A 26,378-nucleotide genomic window follows, 5' to 3' on the forward strand; every position below is an offset into this window, starting at 1 on the left:
TGCTTTGAGCAGGAGGTTGGACAAGAACAACCTCCTGAAGTCCCTTCTGACCCGAATTATTCTCTGATCCTATATCTTATACTCCATTTTTTCTGAAGTTGGGCCCACTGCTGCCATCACACATCCTTTTCTTTACCTGATTGCCTTTCAAATAAGCAATATGCCCCTAATTATTTTTTGACTGCTGGTCCCAGTTTTGCCACATCTATACCAAAATTGTAGGCAATCGCAGCCTTCCATGATCCTACTGATACGGTTATCTAGGTCTGAATAGCCTTGCTTCCCAAAACTCCCCTGTCATTATTCCGGACACTACTCTGTCCTTGATTCTTCTACTCAGCTATAATCAGGTGCAAGGACGTTCTTATCTTATGCACTGATATTTTACGTACGAGATCAGTGGAGTACACCTTGCATTCTTTCAGTATCCCTTAAAACCCGCCATCATAAAGTTTCTGTTCTGCTATTGGAACAGATAGTTACACTGTGGCTGTTACTCCATCAGCTCTGCCCTACTTCCTTCTCAGAACACCCTTGTGCTTGCTTCGGCAGGCTTCTGTAGTCCATTTTATTGCTCTAACATCATGCCACCGTTTTCAATTATATGTTCCTCAGAATCTCTTTTTACCTCTCTCATTTACAACCCTCATGCTGGCACATACTATGCAGTAAACATGCTTTCTCAATATCTCATTATCTCCTGAACAAAACTGTACCGTCAGCATGTATTCTTTATCATTCTCCTTACTGATAACTGGTTTTAATTCCTCCAATAAAATTAAAACATCCACATTGTGCCAATGACCCTGTGGTCTTGAACTTTGGAGCAGAAATGTTTGCAAAACCAACACACATCTCCTTCCATTTCAGAAAAATGTAACTATTAAAATAATGTGTAGGAGTTCTACTGACTACCTCCCCCACCCCCCCCATCTTTTCCTGAATCGGAGATGACCTCTGAAAAGGAGCATCTCCTTCAATTTGTTTTGCTTCAGTAATTTACAACAAACCTTTGAACGGAGAATCTTGTTTATTTCTGGACACGTGTTCCTATAAAAGGCTTTTCCCAGACAGGCTCAAAGGCTATTACAATCAGCCATCCTGAATCATCTGGACAAAATATGAAATTCATTGGCATAGATGTTTCTTTCTTCATTCTCTTCACCCTCACTGCTCTTTGGAATGCAGGTGAGTGACTTTCAAAAATTTTGCTGCTTTTAACTACAAACTTTTTTGACTCCTGAACTTCAGGATACACACCTCAGTAACAAATTACTGACACCATTTGTACAAGCTAAAGCAAAGGCACACAAGCTGGCTTTTGCCGGCATGGTGTCATTTTCAACCGCTTCCTCTGTAATTTCCAGTAGGACAGTGGATCTTTTCTGTAAGTAAACAGTCTGGAGAATGCAGTAAATATTTTTAAAGACACAGAACAACTTTCTAGCTCCTTATATTGAACAAGCATTTCTAACTCCATCTTAAGTAGGTTTTCTGGTATAGAATGAAGGCTGACTTTTATTTCTGACTCCCTACCATTCCTGTTCTTTCCTGCCACACACCCACATATTATCCCAGGATAAAGGAGGAAAGCCAGCAGAGAGAGAAAAATAGAGGTTTTACTAACTTTTCCTTTTCTTGGTCTCTCCGTCCTACCAAAAAAAACAAACAGCCCTCCCTGTCGTCCGTCCCCCCCCCCCCTACACAAAACAACACTCAGCGACATTGTCTGCTCATTTTGACAGAAGCTGACATACCCGGAACTGCAAGCAATTGCTCTTCAGTCCCGTGAGGGGTGACTGTAAATTCTTTCTTCCTCCCCTAGTCTTGCTCATATATTGTTAACGACCTTTGAGGAGTAGGTGAATCCAGCAGCTTTTGGGAAGCAGTAGATTTCTCCTTCCTAAACCACTAGAGTCAGATCTGCTGTACTCTCAGATTCAGGAAATTCCTCCTGTCTCAGTCCCACAGATGTGGATACTGCTGCTCCCGTTTGTGAGTACAGCCAGTATAGAGGCTGAGCCTCTATTGCCAAGAGGCAGATACACATACTACACCCACCCCATTAACACAGCCAGCCATACAGGCTAACACAGAGCAGTGCTTTTACTGGCATCCAGATAAACACAGACAGCACTCCCATAAACCTGCACACCACCCAGTTCTGTTCCTCCTCTCCAGCTGATCAGAATGGAAGGTCACTAGCAAAAACACAAACACACCCTTTCTCTCCAGATTCACAGACCCACCACATTCACAGATACCGTGCATGCTAGCACAGGCTTTAAATTTGCCTATACCAGCTAAGCCCAGATCCCAAGTCCCTTACATGGTCAACAGCTCAGACCTTGGGTCTTTCCAAGTGTGGGTCTCCTACTGACTGTCTAGTTCATCCTGAAGTTCACTTAGGATTACAACACATGCGCATGCATGTGCACACACAAGACAGCGAGGTGATACAGAAAATAGCAGGATTTAATAAAATGGCTATGGTGATCAGGTGCTGCAGGGCTCAGTTAAAGAAACGTGCTGACCAGCAGCTTGTTTATGGCTCCTTTTATGTTCCCTTCTCTCCATTTTCCCATGCTTGTTCTTCACAGTCCACCTTGACCCCTCCCTATCATTGGTCCCAATTTTGCTACATCCATGTCCAAATTTAGAATTTCTGATACTTACCTAGGTCATCTCAGCATTGCACGGTATTACTGATAGAGTTAGCCAAGCAGTGTTGCTCTTGCAGGATTACACTCCCCAAAAGGTTCTTGGTGCTCCCAGTTGTCTGTGCAACTTGTCCATCTCACTTCACTCCCCCTAAACTGTTTGTGAAATCTAGCTGTTCCTCACGGTGTTACTGTAACATCTGTCAACTTCTCACTGTTTTATTTGTTGAGCAATTTTTCATGTCATGTCCAGTAATTACTCATGGTCTGTTCAGCTAGACCTAGTCACCTCAACAAGGGCCTAGTCATCTGTCTGTGTACCTAGTTATCTCAACAGCTACCTTGTTAAGGCTAGACTCAAATAAAATGCACAAAAGAAAGAAATTTCAGTAGCTTTTCATAATCTCATGTTGGAGCGCACTTTGTCACTCATGTTAGCTTCCCATTCATCCAAGAGCACTAACCTTCTATTCTTGTTGATTCCCATGTAGGGTTGACAGTGACGGGACCCCATTTTAGTTTGCTTAAGACCTGCTCTCAGAAATAAATGCAATTAGTGACACTCACGGAGGGGCTGCTCTGGAGATTTATCTTTCCTTTAGATGTAAAAATATCCATGGAGTTGGTGAAATTATGTACTGGCTGGGAGGTAAATAAGTGTATTTTTCTATTCAAAATGGAGCAACCTTAATATGCAGGTGATGACAGCCTTCAGCTAAATACATTCCTAAACTGAGATAACCAGCCTACTTCATTTACTTACAGTAGTCCTTTAGATGATGTACTTCTGTTTCAGAGAACATCCAGAAGAGTTCAAGAACATTCCTGACTATGTTTTTTATTTCCTTTAACAAGGAGGTCAAGACTCTTGCTCACACCAATGTGGGGAGCTGCTTGGTACCTGTTCTTGCCAGGTGACGTGCCAGTCCTTGGGGATTTGCTGTCCTGATTATAAAGAATTTTGTCTTCAAATTTCTCCATACTCAGGATCTCTGATGGGAGGAAAAGTCTTTTTGATTGAAAATACAGCTCTTAATGCCTCTTCTGTGCTAACGTGCAGGTGGGCCATAATTTTATGTTTCTCTGCCAAGGGAGGTGAACTTCTAATCTCATTTTCTGACAATAAGTAATTACCACAAAACTAGACTAGTCTACACAGGAGTGAAAACTTAATTTGTAAAGTTGTCAGAATCCTGAAACATGGAAAAGTTCTGCTAACCCTCACCTTCAAGTATACATGTTGTCTGTATTTCTACACAGGATCATTTCATTTTGGTGGAGTTATTGTGTAATGCAATCATTACTCTGCTAGTTCTTCCCTTAACATATCAAAACAGTGACTTTTCTAAAAGAGTTTCCTTTCAGGGCTCTTTGTTGTCAATATCTTTTTAGCATTTCCATTTTGTGAAAAAGAAGTATTCCTTTCTTAATCTGAATGAGAAAGCAATGAGAAAGAAATGTATGTAGGACACCTTGTCTTTCTCCTGTAAGACAAAGCTGTGGATCCTAAGCATGTCAGCCTGTATCACACTTAGGTACCTATGTCACACATGTGATCCATACAGTACGCTGGATTTTACTGACCCCGATATCCTGACATTCTTTCCACAGAAGGTTCTGAGTGAGATTTTGGAGTCCTTCCCATCTGGATAGCACTACCTGAAAAGGTTTTTAGTTCTTCATTGGGAAAACCCTTGACCCAGGCATTCATTCCGTAGAACACAACTGTGTACTTTGAATTACCTGCATAGTTGCATTATCATAGCCAATACAAACTTTGGTGCAGACAAGCAAAGGTACTACTTCCTGGCAGGCCCCAACTCCCTACAGTACTTCGAGTAGCTATGCAGTCACCGTACATCAATCCGTAAGAGTCACAGGTTGGATTATACTTCAGCGCACTGGGCAAGAGCCCTAACTGGAAGCAGATGGTTAAATAACAAGCAGTGAATTCTGAGTTAATCTTTGCGACAGAAATTCTAGAACAGCATGAAATAACTTGTGTTGTATTCACAGGACTTACCAGCAAAAAAAGCCCCGCAAAACCAGAAATTTGCAATGCCTGCATATCATGGTCAATGTTAGCCACCCTGTAATCCTATCAATGTTATAGCATCACCCTTGCCTTCCTGCTGTCCCTTTGTTATTTGTTGCTAATTTATCACACCCCCCTCCCACAGTGATTAAATAGTAAATCTAAGGCTTGATTTGTGCAGTGCACAGCAGAATCCACACTGGTGTAATAAGCACAAAGTACACACAAATTTTTCCAGTTTATATTCACTGCTACAAGCAAAACAGACACGGGACTTGGAATGATCTACACATGACACAAGGTTGCTTAATGAAACACAACTGAGACATTCAGAATTTTCCTGCTCTCGATGGCAACACTGAAAAGTGTTTTCAACATCAACAGGTTCAAGCAGAAAATCAAAACCAGTGGCTATGTTGCTAAGGATGGAAAAGCCCACTGCATCTCCCCATTGCTGTATGAGACTGGTTTCATCCCTTTTGAAGTTTCTACAGATGGTGGGCTGACATTTCCGTACTCTGGAACTTGGTTATCAGGTTATTTACTTAAATCTACAGTATCCCTCTTCTTTCTATATTTTTGCTCCATGGATGCAAGTTTATATAAGCCTTTCCCTTTTGATCACTTTTCTTCTTCCTTAACAGGCTGTTTGGCTTCAGACAACTCATACTTGCTGCCCTCGTGTTAATTTGTATTTTGAGAGATGAACTTCCACAGGAATTGAGTTCTGCTGCTATACAGCAGCAGCATTAAGTCATAAAAAGTCCTGCTTCAAAATGAGGTTGACCAAAACAGTTCCCTTTTTGTAGCTACTTCTATCAAAAAATAACTGCATTGTGGTGTTGTAATCTAAGGACTACAGACATTAGTAAGGGTTGAGTTCTCTCAGCTTCAGCTTGCTCTTTTTATATCATGCATCCTGTTAGAAAACATACACAGGGGAAATACTGCTAAATCTTCAATAATATACTGGCACCTCTTCAGAGCTATGCAAAGCAGAAATGTCATTAATCCTTTTTTTCTGTTCTGTAATACAGTACATCACAGCAAAGTTTCGGATGCAGAAAAATGCACGTTGGTAAATGAGACAAAATGGCAATACTATGGCACCCCCAACACTGATGGAAACTTAACTCTTACCTGGACACACCAGGCACTTGCAGCAACCCGCATCAACATAGAAGTCTGGGGATACCAGGAAACAGGTGAAGTGACACTTCCTCTACCTGCACACAAGCAGTCATCACAGATGTAACTTACGTGCAGAGCTCTGTACAGCGTGCGATCACTTTCACTGAGGCCTCAAGAAGAGATCTGCAAGTATAAATAACTCATGACAATAATGTCAACTTGTCCTCTTTGTTTACATATGGGTGGAGACATCTAATTTCAATCTTGTGGTAATTGTTCTTTTCCAGCATCCAAAACTATTTTCTTGCCCCTCTGTATGACAGGTGACAGTTACTCGGAAAACTGGTTGGCCGAATGGAAATATCTTTATACTTTGGCAAGAGGAATACCCAATATTGGGAAATTTTCTTTCACTCCTGTACCTGCTAAAGGAAATTACAGTATGTGGGACTTTGGAATTTTGAGAATTACACCCAGCAGCTATTCTGATGGGCAAAGGCAAGTACATCACAACATTCATTGATCATAGGTACCTTATTATTGCTTCCTGTATTAAAGCTGCTGTCTCCTTTGACATTTAAAACAGGGACTCAGGCTCCATTTCACATGAACAAATGGGGAGAAAATTGGAAGGGCAAAAGTGAGAAAAACTCATGGGTCGAGATAAAGACCATTTATGAAGAGGGGCATGGGCGCGGAGGAAGTGATGCAAAGGCAATCGTTCACCACCTGCCACAAGCAGACCAATGCCCAGTCAGTCACCCAGTAAGGGCTGCTTTGCAAAAATTCCCCCACCGTTTTATTGCTAAGCATGGTGGTCTATGGCATGGAACATACCTTTGGTCAATTTGGGTCAGCCGTCACGGCTGTGTTGCCTCCTAGCCTCTTGCGAACCCCTATCCTGCTCCCTGGGGCTGGCATGAAAATCAGAGGTGGCCTTGGCACTGTGCAAGCACTGTTCGGCAATAGCTAAAACATTGGTGTGTTATCAGCACTGTTTTGGTCACAAATCTAAAACGTGGCACCATACAGGCTGTTATGAAGAAAATTACTCCACCTCAGCAAAACCCAGTACCCTCGGCAGACTAGGACCTGCTCATTTCTTCTGTCACAACTGTAGAGGAGGGCCTAATTGTGGAACTTTTGTCACTACAGCCACAGCCCTTCCTCTGAATTTAGGTTTTTTCTAATTTTTGTGCAGGCCTTTGCATTCCTACAAATTTTATGCCCACTTCCTTTTATTTCACTGCATATTTCCCCATGATTTTTGGTGATTTACCTCTGTGAGTGCCCCATAGCTTGCATAGACATTCCTTTATAATGCTTCCACGTGTCTGCAATTTTTGATGTAGATGGCATAGCCCTTGTGAATATATAAATGACACCTCTTCAGTGTTAGAACATATTATTAATACATCAGAACCTTTTTCACCATTTAGGAGTCACTACCCATGGAAGACTAAACTTTTCACTTTCTAGAGGGTTTTTTTATTACACTTCATGTATGATATTTTTTCACGGGTGGAAAGCAGAGTAGCCTTAGAACATTTCAAGGATTCTGAATGGTTTCTCCCCATCTATTGCCATCGGGCCTGATACTACCGGGGCACGGGTTTAGGTTTTTTTAGAGAATCCAGACTTTCTTCATTCTGGCCTAAATGGAACTACGATGTGATAAGGCATGAATAGAAAACCTGTGTGTAAGAAGATCCATGTAAGTCAGATTCACAAATGCTAAAATGTATTCTGATTATTGCATACTTGCTGCATGATGTCATGTCACCTTCTAAATTAGGAAAATTTCATTTTGCTGTAACTTTTTGCAGGAAAACAAAAGCAGTGGCCTTTGTAATGAAATAACAACTTGCAAGTTAAAAGATTCTTCGTAATTATAGTTAGTGATTAAGACACAGTGTTACTGTCAAAACAGTGCTTATTCAGCTATCAGATCTATTTTTTGGCTCTTTTTTTTCTAGCAACATTCCATCAGTCTGGAGCAACGAGCATGCATTGGCTTGGCACCTTGGTGAAGACTTCAGAAATGACCCAAATGCATGGGCAACTGCAAAATGTATGGAATGGGACAGAAAGGAAGACAAGCTTCCAAACTTCATGGAAGAAATTATAGATTGCCCTTGCACCTTGGCACAGGCAAGAGCTGACACTGGCAGATTCCATGTAAGTTATTAATCGATCCGTCTGGCTTATTACGGTTCCGAGTAGAAGCTTAGGGAATGCCATACTCCCCACACATCCCTGTTCCCTCTCGAAAACTCATTACAAGGAAATGAAATTATATTTAAATTTGCACAAGTAACATGTCAAATGGCAGAGGCAGATACAGCTTATCCAGGTAGTATGAATAAAAAAAGTGCCTGTAGGACAGCAGATGGAAATCACCTTCCAACAGGGAATTAAGACAGTAGTTCCAGTGGCAGACAGAAAACTCTCAGGGAGGGCAGTGAACTCTGTGGAGCTAGGAGCAGGGATGACTTCTTTGAGATCCTACAAGATGGCAGCTTGTGTTTGTAGGCAATATCCCATGGTGGAAGAAACGGGCCATGTTTCTGCCTAGTATATCATAATTTGCTGCAAACCCTTCCGCCTTGTACTTCAGAGCTCAGGTCCACAGGTGTAATTCATTATTATTTCCTGTCTCCTGCTTCCTTCCTCCTTCTCAGCTTCACTGTTAACAAGCAACTGACAAAAGCTAAGAAATCAATTGCCATTTAGTCTATGTTTCCACTTACAATGCTGATCTGAGGACCAGATAGGGTAACTTCATATCCTATTTACAATACGAAAGGGTGGCAGTGTGTTTATGCATATTAAAAAAAAAAGAAAAGAAAAGAAAAGAAAAAGTTAGGTCATTTTTGTTACTATCCTTTCCTGGTTATGAAGCTCCAAACATGATGTGTATTTTTTAAAAGCACATGAAGAAAAAAAATTCGATCTATTGCACTGCCTCTGTCTAAGAACATAGGACAAAAGTTAAGTTTCGTCTGGTGTGATCCATGTTTGCTATGCACTTATAGTTGAATTCCCCATCTAGCTGCATCTGTTCTTCAAGGTCTGTTGTAATAGACTGCAAAATGCTCAGGTTAGACTAACATGTTGCTCCAATCACTTCAGTATTAAATTCACTGTTTTTCCTATCATGCTGTGCCACTCAACACACAGCCACAAACAGTTCATTTAGACTTTATACATACGTTGGAGACAAAGGGTGGGGAGAGGACCTAAAAATAGAAAGGACAATGGGGAAATAACCCCATTAAGCATGAGCGTTGATCTTTTTCAGACAGATTATGGCTGTGACATTGAAAAGGGGAGTGTGTGTACTTATCACCCTGGTGCTGTGCATTGTGTAAGAGCCATTCAAGCCAGGTAAAGAAAATTTTTTAAAACTGCATTTTATTTATTACTTGTTCCACCTCAGAGATACAGTGTCACAGAAATCACAAAGGTCTCTTGACTCTCAACTCTCAGGGTCATAGCAGCCATTGTTTCCCTCTTATTTATGTATTGGTCCTCATTGCTGAGATGAAGTTAAGGCCTTAGATTTACTAAACAACTAATTGCACTGTGCTAAAACTTAGGATACCTAAACAAGTGCTAATGTCTAAAAGAGATTTGATTAGGCCTAATTAAGCCTTTCCTGTATTGGTCTCCTTAAGTTCAACAAATTATTCTTTGCACTCTTTCTATCAGAACAATTTTAAAGAGTGCTATGTCCGAATAGCTATGATGCCTACAGAACTTCCAAAATGCCTTGGTTAAAAACCCCTCCCTCCCTATCCCTAATCTGGTCTAATTTATAAGAACAGAGTGGGGGCAAAGGGGGATGTTTAACTGGGAGGTATCATCTCTGGATATCATATAAATCTTGGCAACCAAAACATTTAGCTATATCCATATAAAGGCAATAGGTAATCTCTAAATATGAATGGACTTCACAGAGCTGAACAATGAATTTCTTCTCACTGATCTTCTCAACCAGTCCCCAGTATGCGGCAGGACAGCAGTGTTGCTATGACTCGACAGGGAGCCAAATCCTCACGCATGACTCCACAGCAGGCAGCACACCTGATAGAGGCCATGACTGGGGTTCACCACCTTTCATGAAGCCTCCCCGGATACCTGGCTTTTCCCATTGGCTTTATGATGTCATCAGCTTCTATTACTGCTGCCTGTGGTCTGATAATTGTCACTTCTATATGAAAAGGCGGCCCTCCAGTGACTGCAGGACGTATCACCCGCCTCGAGCTGGTAAGGGCTTCAGAATTCCAGTACCGAGTGTAGCTTTTTGATACAGTGTTGGCTTTTAGAATATTTGTATATGTATGTATGTCAGGTGACAATACAATGTCCCATGGCAAATTTCCAGGGAAGGTTTCTATTGATCTATCATTGGCAAAATCTGTATGCAGTTTTTAATTGTCCTGCCAGATCTTTCTGCCGTTGAGTATCTCATTAACGCCTGGAACCTAAATAGCCAAAGTTTAGTAGTCAATGTCCATGACTTTCTATCATCAGTGGGCACTTTCTCAGAAAGAAGGTGGTTAGGGATGGTTAATGACAACTTGGCAGTAGCTAGAAACGCTGACATGCTGAAAAATGCTACTTATATCAATTATGGAATTCTTACCATTTACAAGCATGTCTACTGTCCCTGCCCCTTGCTTTTAAGTAGTAGTCCTCAAGTCTTGCCATAACTCTATTGCTGCTACATGTCTTGCCTTCTTCTGTGCTGCTGGGGTGCTGAGGTGTCCAGCAGGGTTGTGGCCTCCTGTAAAGAGGGAAAGAGGCAGCGGTTTGCTTCAGGCAGAAAGGAGAAAACTGCAGAGGGCACTGAAGGAGCTAACTAGGACGTGATGTGACAACACGAGACTCTCTCAGGAGTAGCAATAGCAGACAGTGAAAGTCCTTCGTGATTTCCCCCGTCAAATTTGCCTGTCTGGAAGCAACAAAGGAATAGGGAGCTGGGAGCCAAATGTGATAAGGTTGGAAGGGCAAGGTCCTTGCCAGCCCATGGCCCAGTCCTGAGCGAGGCAAGCAAGATGGACACTGTGATGGCAGCAGCAGTCAGTCGAGAGTCCAGATCTCCAGTTGAGTTTGTGGTGACAAGGCAGGTCCGAAGGAAAGCTGAGAAGTCAGTCTGATGGACAGGGTCAAAGATCTGGTCCAGTAATGGTAACCAGAGCAAGACACAGTCCAGCAATTGTCAGGCAAGTCCATAGTGACGAGGCATGTCAAGCCAGAAAGTCAGTTGCAGGGATGTGTGCGGATCAGCAGGGTTCATGGCCAGGCACAGGCGTGGCTGTGTTGAAGACGGAAACAGGTACACCTATGACATAGCTCAGGCAGGGACTGAAGGCCCAGGCCCGAGCTTAGACAGAGCCCATGGACAGAGCATGTAGGTAGAGGGCCCAGCGAGACTGGGCAAGGCAATTAAGGCCTGTGAGTGTGCTCAGGGCCCTGACAGTTCCACTGTGGGACAGAAAGGCCTCTCTTAAGCAAAGAGATGTTGATGAGGGATGTGAAGCACGCAGTCTTGCAAAAAGATTCCCAAACATACTTATGCCATTACATCCATATCTCAAACATGACCAAAATCCATCATGCAGCTCTCACTAAGCACTGCAGATGCTTGTCTTTCTCCTAGAAAGTATATGCCAAACCGCCTGTGCTACAGCACAGCCAGGAGAGTGTTCATTAACCTTGTGCAAGACTAAGCATCTGAGAAAGCAAACCCTCAAATGCCACAGAACCCTCTGCAAAGATCTTAATGCTAAATGCTTCTCAGAGCATGCCAAAGACGGATACGGTGCAAAATCAGCTCAAGCAAAAAAAGTCACCTACCTTGGTACTTACAGAACTCTCCTGGAACACGGGATGCTGGGCTTAAACACCTCAACTGCCCGATGTGGAGAAATTACTTGAACGTATCACTCAGGGCAGGCCTTCTTTGCTGGGATTTTCTGTTGTGAGTGTTCATTTGCTACATGCATTTTGGTCTGAAAATCCTAAGTGAATGCACTGACTGCTGAGGAGAAGAAAAAAATGGCCTTCTTTCCCTTGGTCTAATGAACCTGATTTATGGAGGGGACTCTTTCTCTAGGGAGAGATTGAGAGAGGCAACAATCCCAAAACACTTAATAATCAAACAGATAAGGACCTACCTGTCACATAGATGTCCTTAGTTGTTGTGAGTCATATCTCAGATAAGATGACATAACTTCTACTTTTTTTGCTGGAGGGGAGAGGGGCCTTCTGACCTCTTAATGATCTAAAAGGCAAAACCAAGGATATCTGCTGAACTCCAGAGAGGTTTTGGGGCTGAGGATCACTGCCATCTCTCTCTGTTCAGGCCAGAGGAGACTTCAAAATCCCATCCCATTTCTTTGACTACAAAGACTACTTCCAGCTACATTTGGAAGCGCCCTGGTAGGGGGTCTACCAGGTAAGCATTGCTGCCCATAACAGCCTTTTAAAGTGCAGCCCTAAATGTTGACCAGGGAAGATGAGAGTAACTGGAATGACATTTCTCATTGTTCGCACAGTGCTGTTCAAGGTTGTCATGGATGTTCCTCATGCCACATTTACCATGGAATGGCCTTGCATTTTTTCCCTTGTTTAAATGCCATTCTTTGGATCACCACAATGAGACTTTCTTTTTCTCATGAACCTAAGACGAGGAGTGATGATTTGTGGGTTTTGCTTGTTCTTATTTCTCTTTTTGCTTTGAAAAACAGCATCTGCTTTTGGGGATCCTCACTTCTTCACATTTGATGGTCTGAACTTCACCTTCAAAGGCCAAGGAGAATACACGTTGGTAGAGTCTGATCTCACATCCCTAAGAGTGCAAGGGAGAACACAGCAGGCACACTTTCCCAATGGTGAGTTGGTAAGAGAGGAAGCAGTAATGACAAATAGCTTCCGAGGTTGCTTGATTTGCACTTTACAGAATTCCTCCTATCTTCTCTCATATTCTTCTTTTTTGGCCATTTGTGAAAAGTCGATGTTTTGAAGCTAATCAGAAGGTAGACAAAATGTTCAGGAAAAAAATAGCTTCCTAATCAGATTATTTGCTAGTTTTATTGCATATGAGTAATGGGAGTGTAAGGTTTTCCATTGTGTTCAAGAGCTCAAGGAAACAATTCTCATTTCTCTCCATGTCCATTTCCATCTGTAAGGAAACATAAGGTCAGGTCTAGGAATCAGTCAATAGGCATAGCTCCTAGCTGATGCATTTTGATAGTACTGTAGCTGAAAATTAATAGAAAGCAGGTAAGTGTATGCCCTGCTTTATTTTCTTTCTGTGTTAGGTGTATATGCATGCATGTGTTGACAGAGCAAAAATGTCCCAGAAGGAGCTGAGAAAACATACTTTGGATGGGGAAAAAATTCTTTCTAAGCACCTCAAGCTAGCAGAAAAGCACAGAATGTCTGGTGAGAAGTTGGTTAAGGGGGTCATTTTTTTATTCAAAGGGCTCGGTTGTCCTGGTCTTTTGGCTTGTTTGTAAAACGAAACCTAGGGCAGAAGAAGCTTTCTGGAGGTACCTGTGCCCTTCATCATTTGAATGGGTAGTTTGCAAACGAGCCTGTAAGGAGGAGATTGTCATATATCTGCTCTTTAAAATGAGGGGAAAATAGAGTATGAAACAGCAGAATGGGATCATGTTTCTCACGACAACCTGAAAAGCCTTATGTCGGGTACTTTTGTCTATGCTTTTCCTGTGCCTGCTGCGGTGTGTAAAATAGCAAGCTTGCCTCAGGAAAGAATATTCCAGCTGGCCTCAGGGATGCACTTCAAGGATTTGGTACTTCTGGTAGAATTATAAGGATGGACTAAAAATTGTCTGTGCACTTCAGCACCCATGTAGATGTGAATGCTTACACTGAATATCACATTGGATAGGATGGAGATTTTCAAGAAAATATTTTGCCCTTGAAAGATTTTACTGTGTTTGTGGTAGCAGTGGCATGAGTCACTGAGCAATTCATTCTGAAGATCAGTTTCTTAAATTTTTGTTCACTCTGTTTCCTTTTTCTGCCATGCCCTCCCTGAAATTATCTTCGATTCTCCCAGGCCTTACTCACAGGACCAAATGTGCAAGAAGGAGATCAACCAGTCTTCTTACATAGCTCAGCCACTGTCATTGGGATAAAGAATTTAGAATTTCCAGACTTTTTTAGCATTAAACATTCTGCTTTCAATATACTACACTGGTAGGAGACTTATACTGTGGGTTTTTATGTGACTTATATGCCTAGCAATTCCATCAAATATAAATAATCATATTTAATTATTTTTAGGAAATACCTTAGGGGTTTTTTTGCTTGTATCATTATAACCTTCCATATTTACTTTATATCATGTTGGGTATTTTGGGGGCTGTTTTTTTTATTTGGAAGGAACTGGGGCTCAGGTGACAGGCTTGTCTGCAGTGGCCATGCAGGAGAACAACTCTGATGTGATTGAAGTACGCTACTCGGAGGATTTGAATCTGGAGGTCCTGTTGAACCAGAAGATTGTCAACTTCTCTGAGCAAAGTTGGATGGACCTGAAAGGTTAGTTACAAATATCAGCCTTGTAAGCTATTGTATTCCGATGGAGCCCATGCATAGTTAAAAATATCTCGAGGCACACATTTCAACTCTCTTTTCAGTGTCCTTTTGCGAAACAGGCTGCAGGTCACTCAAAAAATTATAAGGAGTGAAACAAAGGACAGGCAATGCTCCAGCTCATTAGAATTTATTTTCTTATTACATGACTTCCTTCAGTTCAGTTGCTGCCAGATTGAGGCAGAATCAGTGGTAGTGCACAGTTGGCATGGCACACCATTTCTTGGTGAAAGAAATAAAACTGAGAGCATGGGGGAGAATGCAATTTTCATCCAATTTGCCTACCCGGCCCTGTGTTTATACTAGCCCAGTGCATGGATTCTTCTGGCCTTTGAGACTGATGACAGCTACAAGATGGATAGGAATATAGCCACCAGAATTATGGGCTACACCTCTCCTTCCAAATAGCCACGGATCAAGTGTGCTACAGAGAAGCACACTGTGGCTATCTGTGTTCTCATGGAGAGGTGTAGCAGGGAGTCATGGTTCATGTGAGCACATCACAACCTGCAACCTTCGTGCTTCTCATCAGCATTGCTGGCAGTTAGCCTAGCTGTAACTGGAAGCACCTATGCTGTGTCCAGGAGGAGGCAGAGTCATCTGATTTTCCAGTAGGCTGGATGGTGGCATGTTCTCCTCTCCCAAAATGTCCAAATAACATAAATGACAACCTTTACCAACACCTGGTGCTTGCCTGAACTTTCTGGGATGTGAGCAGATTATGAAGGGATGGCATGCAATCCTGGCAATGACAGTGAAGTGTTTTAACAGGTGGCTTCAATGCCCACATCCTCTATGTCCTCTTTCAGTGGCTTGTAGAGCAATGGTTTTCCTTCTCATCGCATGGAGCGTGGATGGAATTAAAACCTCCTTACTCCACATCCTACCTTGAGCTTACTGCATCTAATACAATGAAACCTACAAAGCAAAATGAAATATAGTGAAATATAACCAAAATATATACTAAAATATAACTGAATTTCACATTCACCTATCAGGAGCTCTCTTGATCGGTCAGATGTTATTCCTCTATTCTTCTGCCAAAACGACTAAGAAAAGTTGACTTTTTTTCCTCCAAGGGTGTGATCATTTGATTAGTATTTATAATAATTTGAAAAAACACTCTAAACATTACTAGAATTTTAACAGTAAGCCTCCTATTTATCGGAGGAAGTTTTCTGTGGCTAGCAATTAGTATTCCTGAAATGGCTGGAAAGTGTAATGAAGAGCAGAGAGTAGGCTACATTGACAAGGAGCTGCAGAAGCCAAGAGATGCAGGAAGGAAAAAAATAATGGAAAGGACAGTGATGGGGCTTTGAAAAGAAGCCACATTAGGGAGGTCTTGGCAAGACAGTCAAGAAACAGAGGAAACCTGTGACCACTGAGACCAGTGCTTCCAGCTCACAGCCAGTCTCTGATGTAATCATCTCATATCTTAAAGCTTCTGCTCTGGGACACTGGCAGAAGGCAGTGCAGCTTGTATCAATTGTGGGCCTTTTTTTGCTACTACTCTGTAGTAGCCATTTTACCACAGTTGTAGGTATGAAGGTGTGGCCTCCCTTTAAATGCTTCTCAGAATGAAGCCCAGAGTGGAAGGGAGGAAAAGCTTTATGAAAAATGGTTAAAAATCATGACACAACAATCTGTTCACTATGTATGACTATCTATTTTGTCCTCTTCCTCTCATTGTTATAGGTGTCTTTCTCCATTCTACAGCTGATCAGAACATCACAGTGATGTTCTCTTCTGGGTCTGGAGTAGAAATAAGGGGAAGTGGAGGATTTCTGACCCTGACAGTTCTGCTCCCAGAGAATTTTATGAATCACACCCAGGGTCTCTTTGGGGTAATGAATGGCAATACGGAGGATGAGTATACCTTCAAGAATAAAACCACCATGTCAGTTCATGCAAGTCCCCAGCAGTTGTTTGAGTTTGGAGCTAACTGTAAGTAATTTCTCTAGTCTATTATTACATTTTCTTTACAAATTCAAAAGAGTTTGTGATTTACAGACCAGCAAATGAAGTCTGTGCTAAGCAACCTATACTGGGGGAAGATAAGGGAGTAAGAGAAGTATGCCCTCCTCTACCCAAGAGGGTAATGTACCCAGCCAAATGATTGAAGATAGAACTGTGATGGAATGTCCTGCACTTTGTTCCACTGAGAGTCAGAGCTCATATTTCACAGCATACACTTTCAGAATTCCACCTACTATGGTCAGTCAAACACAGCATCACCAGACTAAAGTACTACAGAAGTATAGCAATAGCCAGGGTCAGCTATCTTTTTCCAGAACATCAAGTACCACACTGACAATTTGAAAAATCATTTATTAAATCACAATTTAATAATTGTCCCTTTAAAAAAGAGGGGGGGTGTGGGGTGTGTGTGTAAAAGAATGGCTGCCTTTCATTTAATGAAAGTGATTAGGCTGGTATATCTAACCTGCAGCATTCCTCCTGACATGAGGTTAGGAGATGGGCAGAAACACGATGCAAAATACTCTCTGGCTACCAGCTGATCTCTGTATCAAGCACAGTGTAGCCGTACTCCAGGATTCAGATCATACTGAAAAATGTCACTGGTCCTACTTCAGGAAGTTTCTCGTCTAGCAGGATGAAAACAAAAAGCAGGGCCACGGCAGACGTGATAAATTTGGGGACATGCAGGGTCAGGATTTGTGTTGCTTGTAATGTTTCATTTAGCTAGCTAGCTCTGTCTGAGGTACTTCTTTATCACCATTTTGCCAGCAGGCATCTAAAACCATCTTTATGTAAAATCATAGTTACACAATTATTTGAATTGGATTTTAAGTAGTTGATCAAACACCAGGTTAACCAAACACTATGTTTAGTGCTAAGTTAAGATGCTGCATATGAAAAGGAAAATAATCTTGAGCTGGAAGGAAGCTGTAGGGATTCATAGATCTCTTCCAGCTCTAGCTACATTTATGTAAATAAGCACTTGGATTACTAGCAGAAGGTGGTATAGGTCTGTAGGCAGTGTTACATATGAATCTCTCTCTTTCTTTCTCCATCTCCCAAGGGGCCGTTGAAAATGGAACTTCTCTCTTTACTTACGACACAGAGTTCTTACTGAACAATTTCTTTTATGGGGAAAAGCACAATGCTTCCTTTTTGCCCGTGTTCTTTCCTTATGAAGACCCTGCTGATCCCCTGGTGAAAGAGATGGTCTTGCTGTGTGGCTCTGACCCGTTCTGCAGATTCGATGTCCTGACAACGAGAAGCCTTCAAGTGGGAAGTTCCACCAGACTATCTCATCAGAATCACAAGCTGCTGGTAGAAAATCTAAAGCCAGGTGATACAACATTCCACAAAGCATCCATCGCTACAGTTCTTTCTAGAGGGCATCTATATAGTTAACACTGTTTGAGGAGGCTTTGCTCAACTGTAGGTTCATGCACCTGTAAACATTCTTATCGGGAGGAATTGTCCTTGTACCAGAAAAACTCTGCACTGGTAGGATAGTTAGACAAATACAAAATAAATTTCTTTCCATTTCTTCCACTACTACACCACTGTGTAGAATCCTTATCTTCATCTTCTATGCCTTCACCTGCCTTCCTCAGACTTAAAAATAAAAAATAAAAAAAAAAAAAATCAGAAAGTATTGTCTTCCAGTTAGCCTAAAGATCTTTGTCTTTCCATGAATTGCCACTAAAATGCCATTTGAATCATTGTGATGGAGATTTGCTAGTCCAAAACCAAAATACTTTAACCAGTTATGTCTCTTTTACTAGTGATCTCTTGTGGTTGGCTGGATCATCCAACCAATGGAAGAAAGAATGGAACTACCTACCTGCTGGGCTCAACCATCAGTTTCATCTGCAATCAGGGCTATGAACTCACTGGGTCAAAGGAAAGAATTTGCCAAGTGACGGGGGCCTGGTCTGGAGACACACCCAGTTGCATCCTGAGAACAGGTCTGTTTCCTTTTAAATGTTACAAATTGACATTAAAAAATCATTATCACAAACAAGGTGAACTCAGTATATGATGATGGCCCTTAAAAGCAACTTCTCGTACTTGGGAAGACATTGGACATAAGATCCCTGGGCTTCTAGAAAGACTAATATTCAGATCTAAGTAACAGGTGGTTTATGGTGGGTTTTTGTTTTGTTTTGTTTTTTTTATTTCATGGTATCTACTCTTTCTAAGGATTTAGGACTACATGCTTCCCTTTCTCTAGGTTTGGCTGAAAGGAACTCATAGGCATGCTTCTTGAGTGGATGACCTAAAATAAATTTCAAACTCAGTCTTAGAAAAACAGGAAAGCATAGTACTTAGCTAAAAATGATTCCGTAACACAAAAATACAAAGGCTATGAAAAGAATCCTTATTTACAGCATTATTTTCAGGTAATTTTCTTATGTAAATGTAATGTTCTTTTAGCAGCTTTATAAGTATATAATCTATGCATACATGCATACACATAGAGAACTAGACATTATTCACATCCTTTAGTATACACATAATTTGAGCTATTTTTCAAGTCTAAATGATGGCATAACCCCCAGCCACTTATTGTCATCCTTCATTCTGTCATCACTAATACAGTTTTAACTTTCTTTGCAACTAACTGGGGCAAACGTATATCCAGTCTGAGCCTTCTGAGGAGTGTGTTATAAAGTTACACATTATAAAATCAGTGCCTTAAGAAACTTTGCAGAAAAGGACCTGGGGGGCCTGTGGACACCTAGTTGAACATGAGCCAGCAGTGTGCCCTTGCGGCAAAGAAGGTTCATGGTGTCCCAAGCTGCATTATGCAAAGTATTGCAAGCAGGTCAAGGGAGGTGATCCTTCTCCTCTGCTCAGCACTGGTGAGGCCATACCTGCAGTGCTCCCAGTGCTGCATTCCTCAGCATGAGAGAGATGTGTACATGCTGGAGAGAATCCAATGAAGGGCCACGAAGATGATTAGGGAACTGGTGCATCTCTCCTATGAGAAAAGGCTAAGAGAGCTGGGGGCTGTTCAGCCTGTAGAAGAGAAGGCTCAGCAGGGGATCTTATCAATGTGTACAAATACCTGAAGGGAGGGTGCAAAGAGGATGGAGCCAGGCTCTTTTCAGTGGTGCCCAGGGACAGGACCAGAGGCAATGGGCACAAACTGAAACACAGCAGGTTCGCTCTGAACATCAGGAACCATGTTATACTGTGTGATCGAGCACTGGCACAGGTTGCCCAGAGAGGTTGTAGAGTCTCCCTCCCTGGAGGTATTCAAAAGCTGTCATGACATGGTCCTGGGCAACTGACTCTGGGTGGCCCTGCTTGAACAGGGGAGTTAGACAAGATGACCTCCAGAGGTCCCTTCCCACCTCAACCATTCTGCAATTCTGTGAATCAAGAGCAGACACAGCCCACACTTGTTGAAGGCTTCCACTCCTTTGTTCTAAAGGATTATGTTATCTCAAAACGTACTGTATTATTCTATAGCCGTAAAATTATTGTGAATGATGTAATAGTTTTTAGTATAAATAACACAAATTTATTACCCCTCTTGTGTCACTACCATTAGATTATCAATTAGCCTGGGATTGTTGGATTTAGTAGCAGCTAGGCTGTCTCTATGATTTACAGGAAACTGCCCAATATTTTCTAACAGTTTCAACTTTGTTTTATTCATACACCATGTACACTCCAAATGTCCTCAAGATGGCAATATTTCAAAGCACTAGGGTGATGCAAGGCCACATGGCATGTTGAAGCACTTTTAATGCTGAGTTAATTGTCCCCAAAAGTACTCATCAAATAATTCATATCAACAGATTCTCCATTCTGAGCACCTTCCAAAAAATGTGGAAAGTGCACGACACACCAGCAATGAATTCTTGGCCAGCTGACGCATTTCATCGGCCTCTGCAGGCCTGCACCAATTGCTTGTTCATTTCCAACTCAGTTCTGCACATTTAAGTGATATTTGTGAGATGAACTGCAGTGAGTTTGGGCAGCAAACTGTGGACTTTAGCATAAAAAATAATTATTGAACATTTCCACACACAAAACAGGGAGTTGTTGCTTAATTTTAAATAGATGAGTGAACATTTATGGAATGTTTTCTTGGACCAGTCATTGTTAGTAATCAATATGCAACTGATCGTGTTCACAGGGGCCAACTTCTGTAACGAAAGAGTGAAACTAGAGGTATTTCAAAACATTTCTGTTTAATATGATAGGCCAGAGCATATGGAGTACTTTAGTTTACTGTTGAAAATATGAGAGATTCAGAAGTTTAGCAGGTAATTTAGCATGCTTTGTAGTTCACAGTAAGAATAGATTGTCTGTCAAAAGTCTGAGAAGAATGCAATCTTTACAAAGTAAGGCCAGATCTTAAAAAGTCAGTGGCAAAACATTTTGCCAAGCTGAAAGCTAAGAACATTTTTCCATTGCTGCCATCAACCACATACATACTGGATAGGAGCCAGTCAGTCTCAATAAGCAAACCGGATGCTGACATTTACACTAGAGAAAGGTGGGCAAAAAGCCAACGCTGAGAGATCAGAGGGAAGGAGCTAGAAGATACACAGAGATTAACTGCATTCAGAATGATGGGGACATGCCACAGCTTTATGGAGAAGCAAACAAAACCCCCAATGTTTTCCAGCACATGGTTTCCTGAAAGATGACAAAGAACAACAAGGTGTGAAAGAATTTTATCAATCTGATCGTAACAAAGACCTTCCTTACTATTTGATATTTGAGGTTGTAGTTAATTTGTAATGTGAGCCAAAAATTGTTATTTTTATCAGCCTCAGGAAGTTGGAGTATGGCATTGCTGTCCACAGCAGCAGGATACTGACAGTACGGACAACTGATTGAGGCAATATAACATAAAAATTAGATACACAGTTCTTCATTCATTTTTTACTGCTGTGCCCTAATAATGGCATTTGTATCTAGCCTTGTTTCTCCTTTTGCATCGTAAGATATGCTGCTGGATATCAGTCTCTGTCTGAGAAGGTTATTTTATTGACGGGTCCAAGTCTCTCCAGAGAAGATAGGCAAAACAGTCCAAAGTTCGTCTCATTTATATCTAAACCTCTAGTATTTTTATAGCATCGACAGATAGTACTTACTTTCCTCTAAATACATTTCCACCTCTGGTCTAAGACACAGTTCAAATTCAGTGCTGGTTTTCCTTGTGTTGACTCTGAATTCAGCATACGTACAGAAAATGTCTTCATGTTGTCAAAATCTGTTGTTACTGAGGTCAGTTTTCTTCACCGTTTTCCTCTTTACACAGCAGCTTGCCACTCTTTCACCAAAATCCATTTTATCAAGCCCCATGACAGGAGGCCTTCTTGATGCCAGGAAAATGCTGACAAAATTAATGGACACCACTTCCAAACTTCTGGGCGCCTGAATGGGTGACCACTGACCTAGCCACTGTGATTAGTGGTCACATTTTTACTTCCAGCATGAACTATTAAAATACACATTTTCAAATGATTTCTTTCATGCTGGTCAAGAACACAGGGCCCAGCCCTCTATTATTCTCAGCTTCCAGGGGTACTTCTTTACAGTGCAGTGCCCATTACACTTGCTGCAGTTTTGTGGAACATCAAATTCAAGCTCTGTATTGCAAATCACCAAGGTTTTTTAGTTGCTGTTTGCTTCTGTTTCTCAAAAGCTAGAACAGTTAAAATAAAAGCATGAGGATTATGAAAACTGGATAGGAAGAGAGACAGAAACAAGAAAATTGAACATCAGTTATTTTGCAAAATCCATTCCTGTATTTGAAATTTCAAATGCAAATTATGCTGTTGGGCCTGCATATTGTTGCTTTTGAGTTTTGCTTCCTTCAATTAAAGTTTCCATGGAAATCCTCTGCTAATAATTATTTTGCTATGCTTCTAATTACAATCCCACTGCAAGTCTTGCCAGTACCACAGCAACCTCCCTTCACGGAATATCACGTAGAGGAAGAAAAAGAAACCATCCAGCAAAAGCAAAAAGGAGAATCTAGTAAAATCAGAAGTAAAATGCAGCTAAAAATTATAAAGCCTTAGAAATATATATACATATAGTCTGTTTGTGACAGACAATAATTTGGTGGTTTTAAGTGCAACCTGGTTTTGTCTGTCTTTTGCTTTTTTCTTCCTCCCACCCTCCCTTTTAGGTTTCATTTTTCAGGCTCAGGCTCTGTGTAAATACAGTTCTTTTTGGAAAGTTGTCAGAAATCTCATTAGTCTTCTGCACTTTTTTTCAGATGAAGATGCCAAAAAACTTTGGGTCTTCTTATTATGGAATTGTTGTCTGTCTATCATTTCCAGGACGCAGGCTGCAAAACATATTAAAATCAAGAAATATAACCTGAGATTATAAATTAAATACAAAGATTTCACAATAGAGGCAAATCACCACTGGACCAAACTGCCGAGGCCAATGGTGGGTTCTCATCACTTGGCAGAGACAGGGTACTCGCCTGTAGGGTGTAAGTCAAACAGAAGTTTTTTAGTCTTGCACAAAAGCTACTGGATGAAGGACAATTAAAAAAATTGTCACATGTGACTACATTCAAACAGATATGAAGAAATGTATCAATGTCTTCCTGTTTTGTTGTGGTTGGTTTCTGTTTTTCAGATATCAAACAAGTAATTCTTCTTGGCTGTGTATTTGGAATAGTCGGTCTTGCAGTCCTGGCACGTCTAACTTTCTTATGTAGAAAGGAGAGGTAAAACACAATTGAACTGAAAACGCAAATGAACCTGCTAAAGAAATAACAAGTATTATGACCTTTTAAATCATTTTTCTCAATGACAAAGAAATAAAAAATGATATTTTCATGCTACTATCTTTTATGAAAAACATCAAGTCTGGATAGTCCTTGCATCCTGCTGGAAGACTATGAAGCAAAGTTGGAATTGTATTGTCAGGACACACAAACATGTGACCGATTGATTGATTGAGAAGGAACAGGACTCTTTGGTCAAAATAACTTATTTGTTGAGTGATAAGGCTACCTGATTAAAAGTGTTCTGTTTCAGAACAGGTGTGCTCATGATACCAATAGGTAAATTTGATGTATCATCTAAGGAATGCATTGCCTGATACTGTAACTTTCCACATATGTTTGAACATATTCCCACTTTAAGGCATGCTTGAATTTGCCTAGAGAATGCTTATATGTCTCTTGTGTCAAAGAGGCGAACAGAATTTTAAAGATATATCAGTTTGCTGACCATTCTCAGAACCTTTCTACCACACGGAAATAAGCTCACTATAAAAACTATTACATTTTAAAAAGAAATCTCTACAAAATGTTATGTGGCTAGTAAATTACTTCTTTGAGGTTTTAGTCCTTTGTTTAAAAGGTTGTTATGATTTCATATATTCTGTATATAATTCATTCTGTTTGCCAGTGCTAACAAGACACTTAAAAAAATATATAAATTTTTGCCTTTGTGCTTTTCTAGCAGGTTCATCATTCCAGAGACTCTTGGAACAGAACCCAGTATGATAGCTGTGTCCATAACTAAAAATACAGCCCATTGATTCTAAGCTCAAACATCAATTACCTGTGTCTATCAGAGGGTCAGAGACACTGCTAAATTTTGCCCCTTTCCTTTAAATCACATAAGCATCGTTTTCTACACTTCACAGAGAACACTCATATCCAAAACACTTTTTCTTCCTCCCCTGTACAAAAAAAAAAAAAAAAAAGGATACTCAACACAGGGTAGATAACTGCATCAATTAGTGTTTTTTGCATACATAAAAATGCATAGGCAAAGGATACCTCCTATATTTGCCAAATTTCACACACACCAGGTTCCCACATATAAAATCCACTGGTTTAAAACACTACTATTACAGCTGCATAGACTTCTCACATTTGGGAGCAGCTTACAGAACTGCTACTCTAAACTCATCATTGTACATCAAAAACTAATTAAAAAAATAGAATGAAGCCACCAACATTCCTAAACTCTTGTATATTTTGCAAATCTGTAGGTAATTTTCATATGCTACAAAAAGCTTATAATTTATGAAAAAAATTTTGAGAGAGTTCAATGAGGTCCATAGCACTCAGCGGGGCTGTGTATTTGTATAGCAATAGAGGATGCAGTCCTTTGTATAGCAGTAACAAATTTTGAACAGATAAATTTTAACTAGGGAAGGCTTATTAGACAATTATTGAATCATGAAAGTCTGTCATCTACAGTATACTCTTCTGGATCTCAGGGTAAATATAACTCTATGACAAGTCATATGTTTTATATAAGAAAGGAAAGATGTAGTGCTACATACTGTAGGTCTTCGAAAACTTCTGCCTCTGCACCCAACTCTGACAATCATCCAGAAAAGGACCTGCTCTCAGTGTTCACAGCTAGGACCATAATTACATAGTAAGATAGAGTGAAGTATCTTAAAAAGCAGCGAGGCCAATAGAAATATACAAAAATGCTAATTATTGAATGCTATATGCTTTTAGATTTCTTTCTCCTTTAACAAACAGAAAAACAAGTAGGGGCTTTATTTTCAAGCTTTCCCCAGCTACCTTTCTATCCTAAAAGTGAAAGATAAGTTTCTCAGACAATCACATGATTCTATGAGCAGAGATAGGGTGGGCGGCTGGGGTGGGGTGTGCAGAATCACAGTATTTAGAATAAAAATTGCAGGAAATCAAAATACCAAAGTGCTCGGTAAATTGGTTTATGCTTTTCCCTCTCAGTTAGTTGTGAGGGTTGCTAGGTAGTCACAAATGTATCTATTAATATTTTGGTGATATGTTTCTCTTAGGAAAAAAAAAAAAAAGTCCAGAATTTACCACTGAATCCCAAGTTCCCTGCTCACTCAGATTTTTTCCCTCTTTTTTGTACTCAAAAGCCAATCTTCTTTCCAGACCCTTCATTATCAGTGTTTTCAAACCAGTGACATTTGCCCAGTTTCTCCTTTTGCTCCTATAATTTAGACCATTGTACTAGAAAACAGAAATTGATTGTTGCACAGGAATAACGGTAGACCTTCAGTATTCTCTAATATCATCAAATGTTGCTCAAATAGAAGGAGTGCTACATATCCTTCAGTCACTACTTTTGGTAATTTAAATATTTTGAATCTTCAGTAGTCTATGACAGAGAAGGGATTTTGTTCCTTGGGGGAGGTATGCACTAGCATTACACAGAACTGGTACTTTAAAAATTGGTGTAACATTACTATTCCACCTAACCCAATATTCTTACCTTGATCTAAGTAATGACATTATGGCAACTACTTCAACAGTCATCACTAGCCTTTGAGTTTTTTTTCTAAACTTTGTCTTTTCTTCCAAAGACACAAAGGCAACCAGAAACTTGTTTCAGAGGTTCCAGTTGTATCTGAACAAGAAACAATGAAATTCCAGAGGAGTTTTTAATGAAATACAGAAAAAGCATAGCAGAGGATTAAATCATCCACAGCAACAAAGATAGACTTTCCAAACACAAACAATGGTTTTATATAGTATGCTATAATTTGATTTCTGCTTTCAATATAATGAGTGTTGAATTGTATGGGAAATGCTAACCAACTTCCGGGGATTATATCATGGCAGGCTCAGCCTAGTCTCTATCACAAGTAAAAGATAGTGCTTCTGAAAGCATCAGTCTCAGAGTTACGGGCATTGGTTTCTTCTAACAGTCACATCTCTGCCAGCAGAACCAGAGTTCTGAAAAAATCAAGAGTTCATGGTTTCTCTGCACTTTTCTTCTTTTACTTGAAAGCCAGTAAAATGAAAAGAATCCTAGCTTACTATGCTAGCCATCATCAGAGAAACATTTGCCTTCTCTGAGGCCATGTAAGGCTGATTTAGATAGACGTGAAAGTAGATGCACAGTCAGATGGACTACTGGCAAGTCAGGTTGAATTTGCAGATTGATGGGGATTTTTTTAGTTGGGAGGGAGAGATATTGAAGATATTTAAACAC

At 40.6% G+C, this 26,378-nt stretch overlaps 1 protein-coding gene and 1 long non-coding RNA gene across 2 annotated transcripts; one reads left to right on the forward strand and one right to left on the reverse strand.

The window, feature by feature from the left end:
• The first annotated feature begins 1,038 nt into the window (after nt 1–1,038).
• SUSD2 (sushi domain containing 2) lies at nt 1,039–25,860 on the forward strand. The gene is given in 16 exon segments (XM_009915426.2): nt 1,039–1,188; nt 3,516–3,720; nt 5,080–5,231; nt 5,733–5,900; nt 6,150–6,324; nt 7,803–8,004; nt 9,128–9,213; nt 9,827–10,095; nt 12,582–12,725; nt 14,245–14,400; nt 16,150–16,398; nt 17,498–17,770; nt 18,213–18,395; nt 23,053–23,143; nt 25,747–25,796; nt 25,799–25,860. Coding segments are annotated over 16 exon segments (2,532 nt in total). The 5' UTR covers nt 1,039–1,121.
• On the reverse strand, nt 20,015–25,869 carry LOC138687430 (uncharacterized). The gene is made up of 3 exons (XR_011326609.1): nt 25,656–25,869; nt 23,988–24,108; nt 20,015–23,125 (listed from the first exon to the last, which is right to left on the reverse strand). It is a non-coding gene; the product is annotated as an uncharacterized lncRNA (long non-coding RNA).
• Nucleotides 25,870–26,378: the final 509 nt, after the last annotated feature.

This window comes from Haliaeetus albicilla, chromosome 10 (assembly GCF_947461875.1).
Source record: "Haliaeetus albicilla chromosome 10, bHalAlb1.1, whole genome shotgun sequence".
NCBI lineage: Eukaryota > Metazoa > Chordata > Aves > Accipitriformes > Accipitridae > Haliaeetus > Haliaeetus albicilla.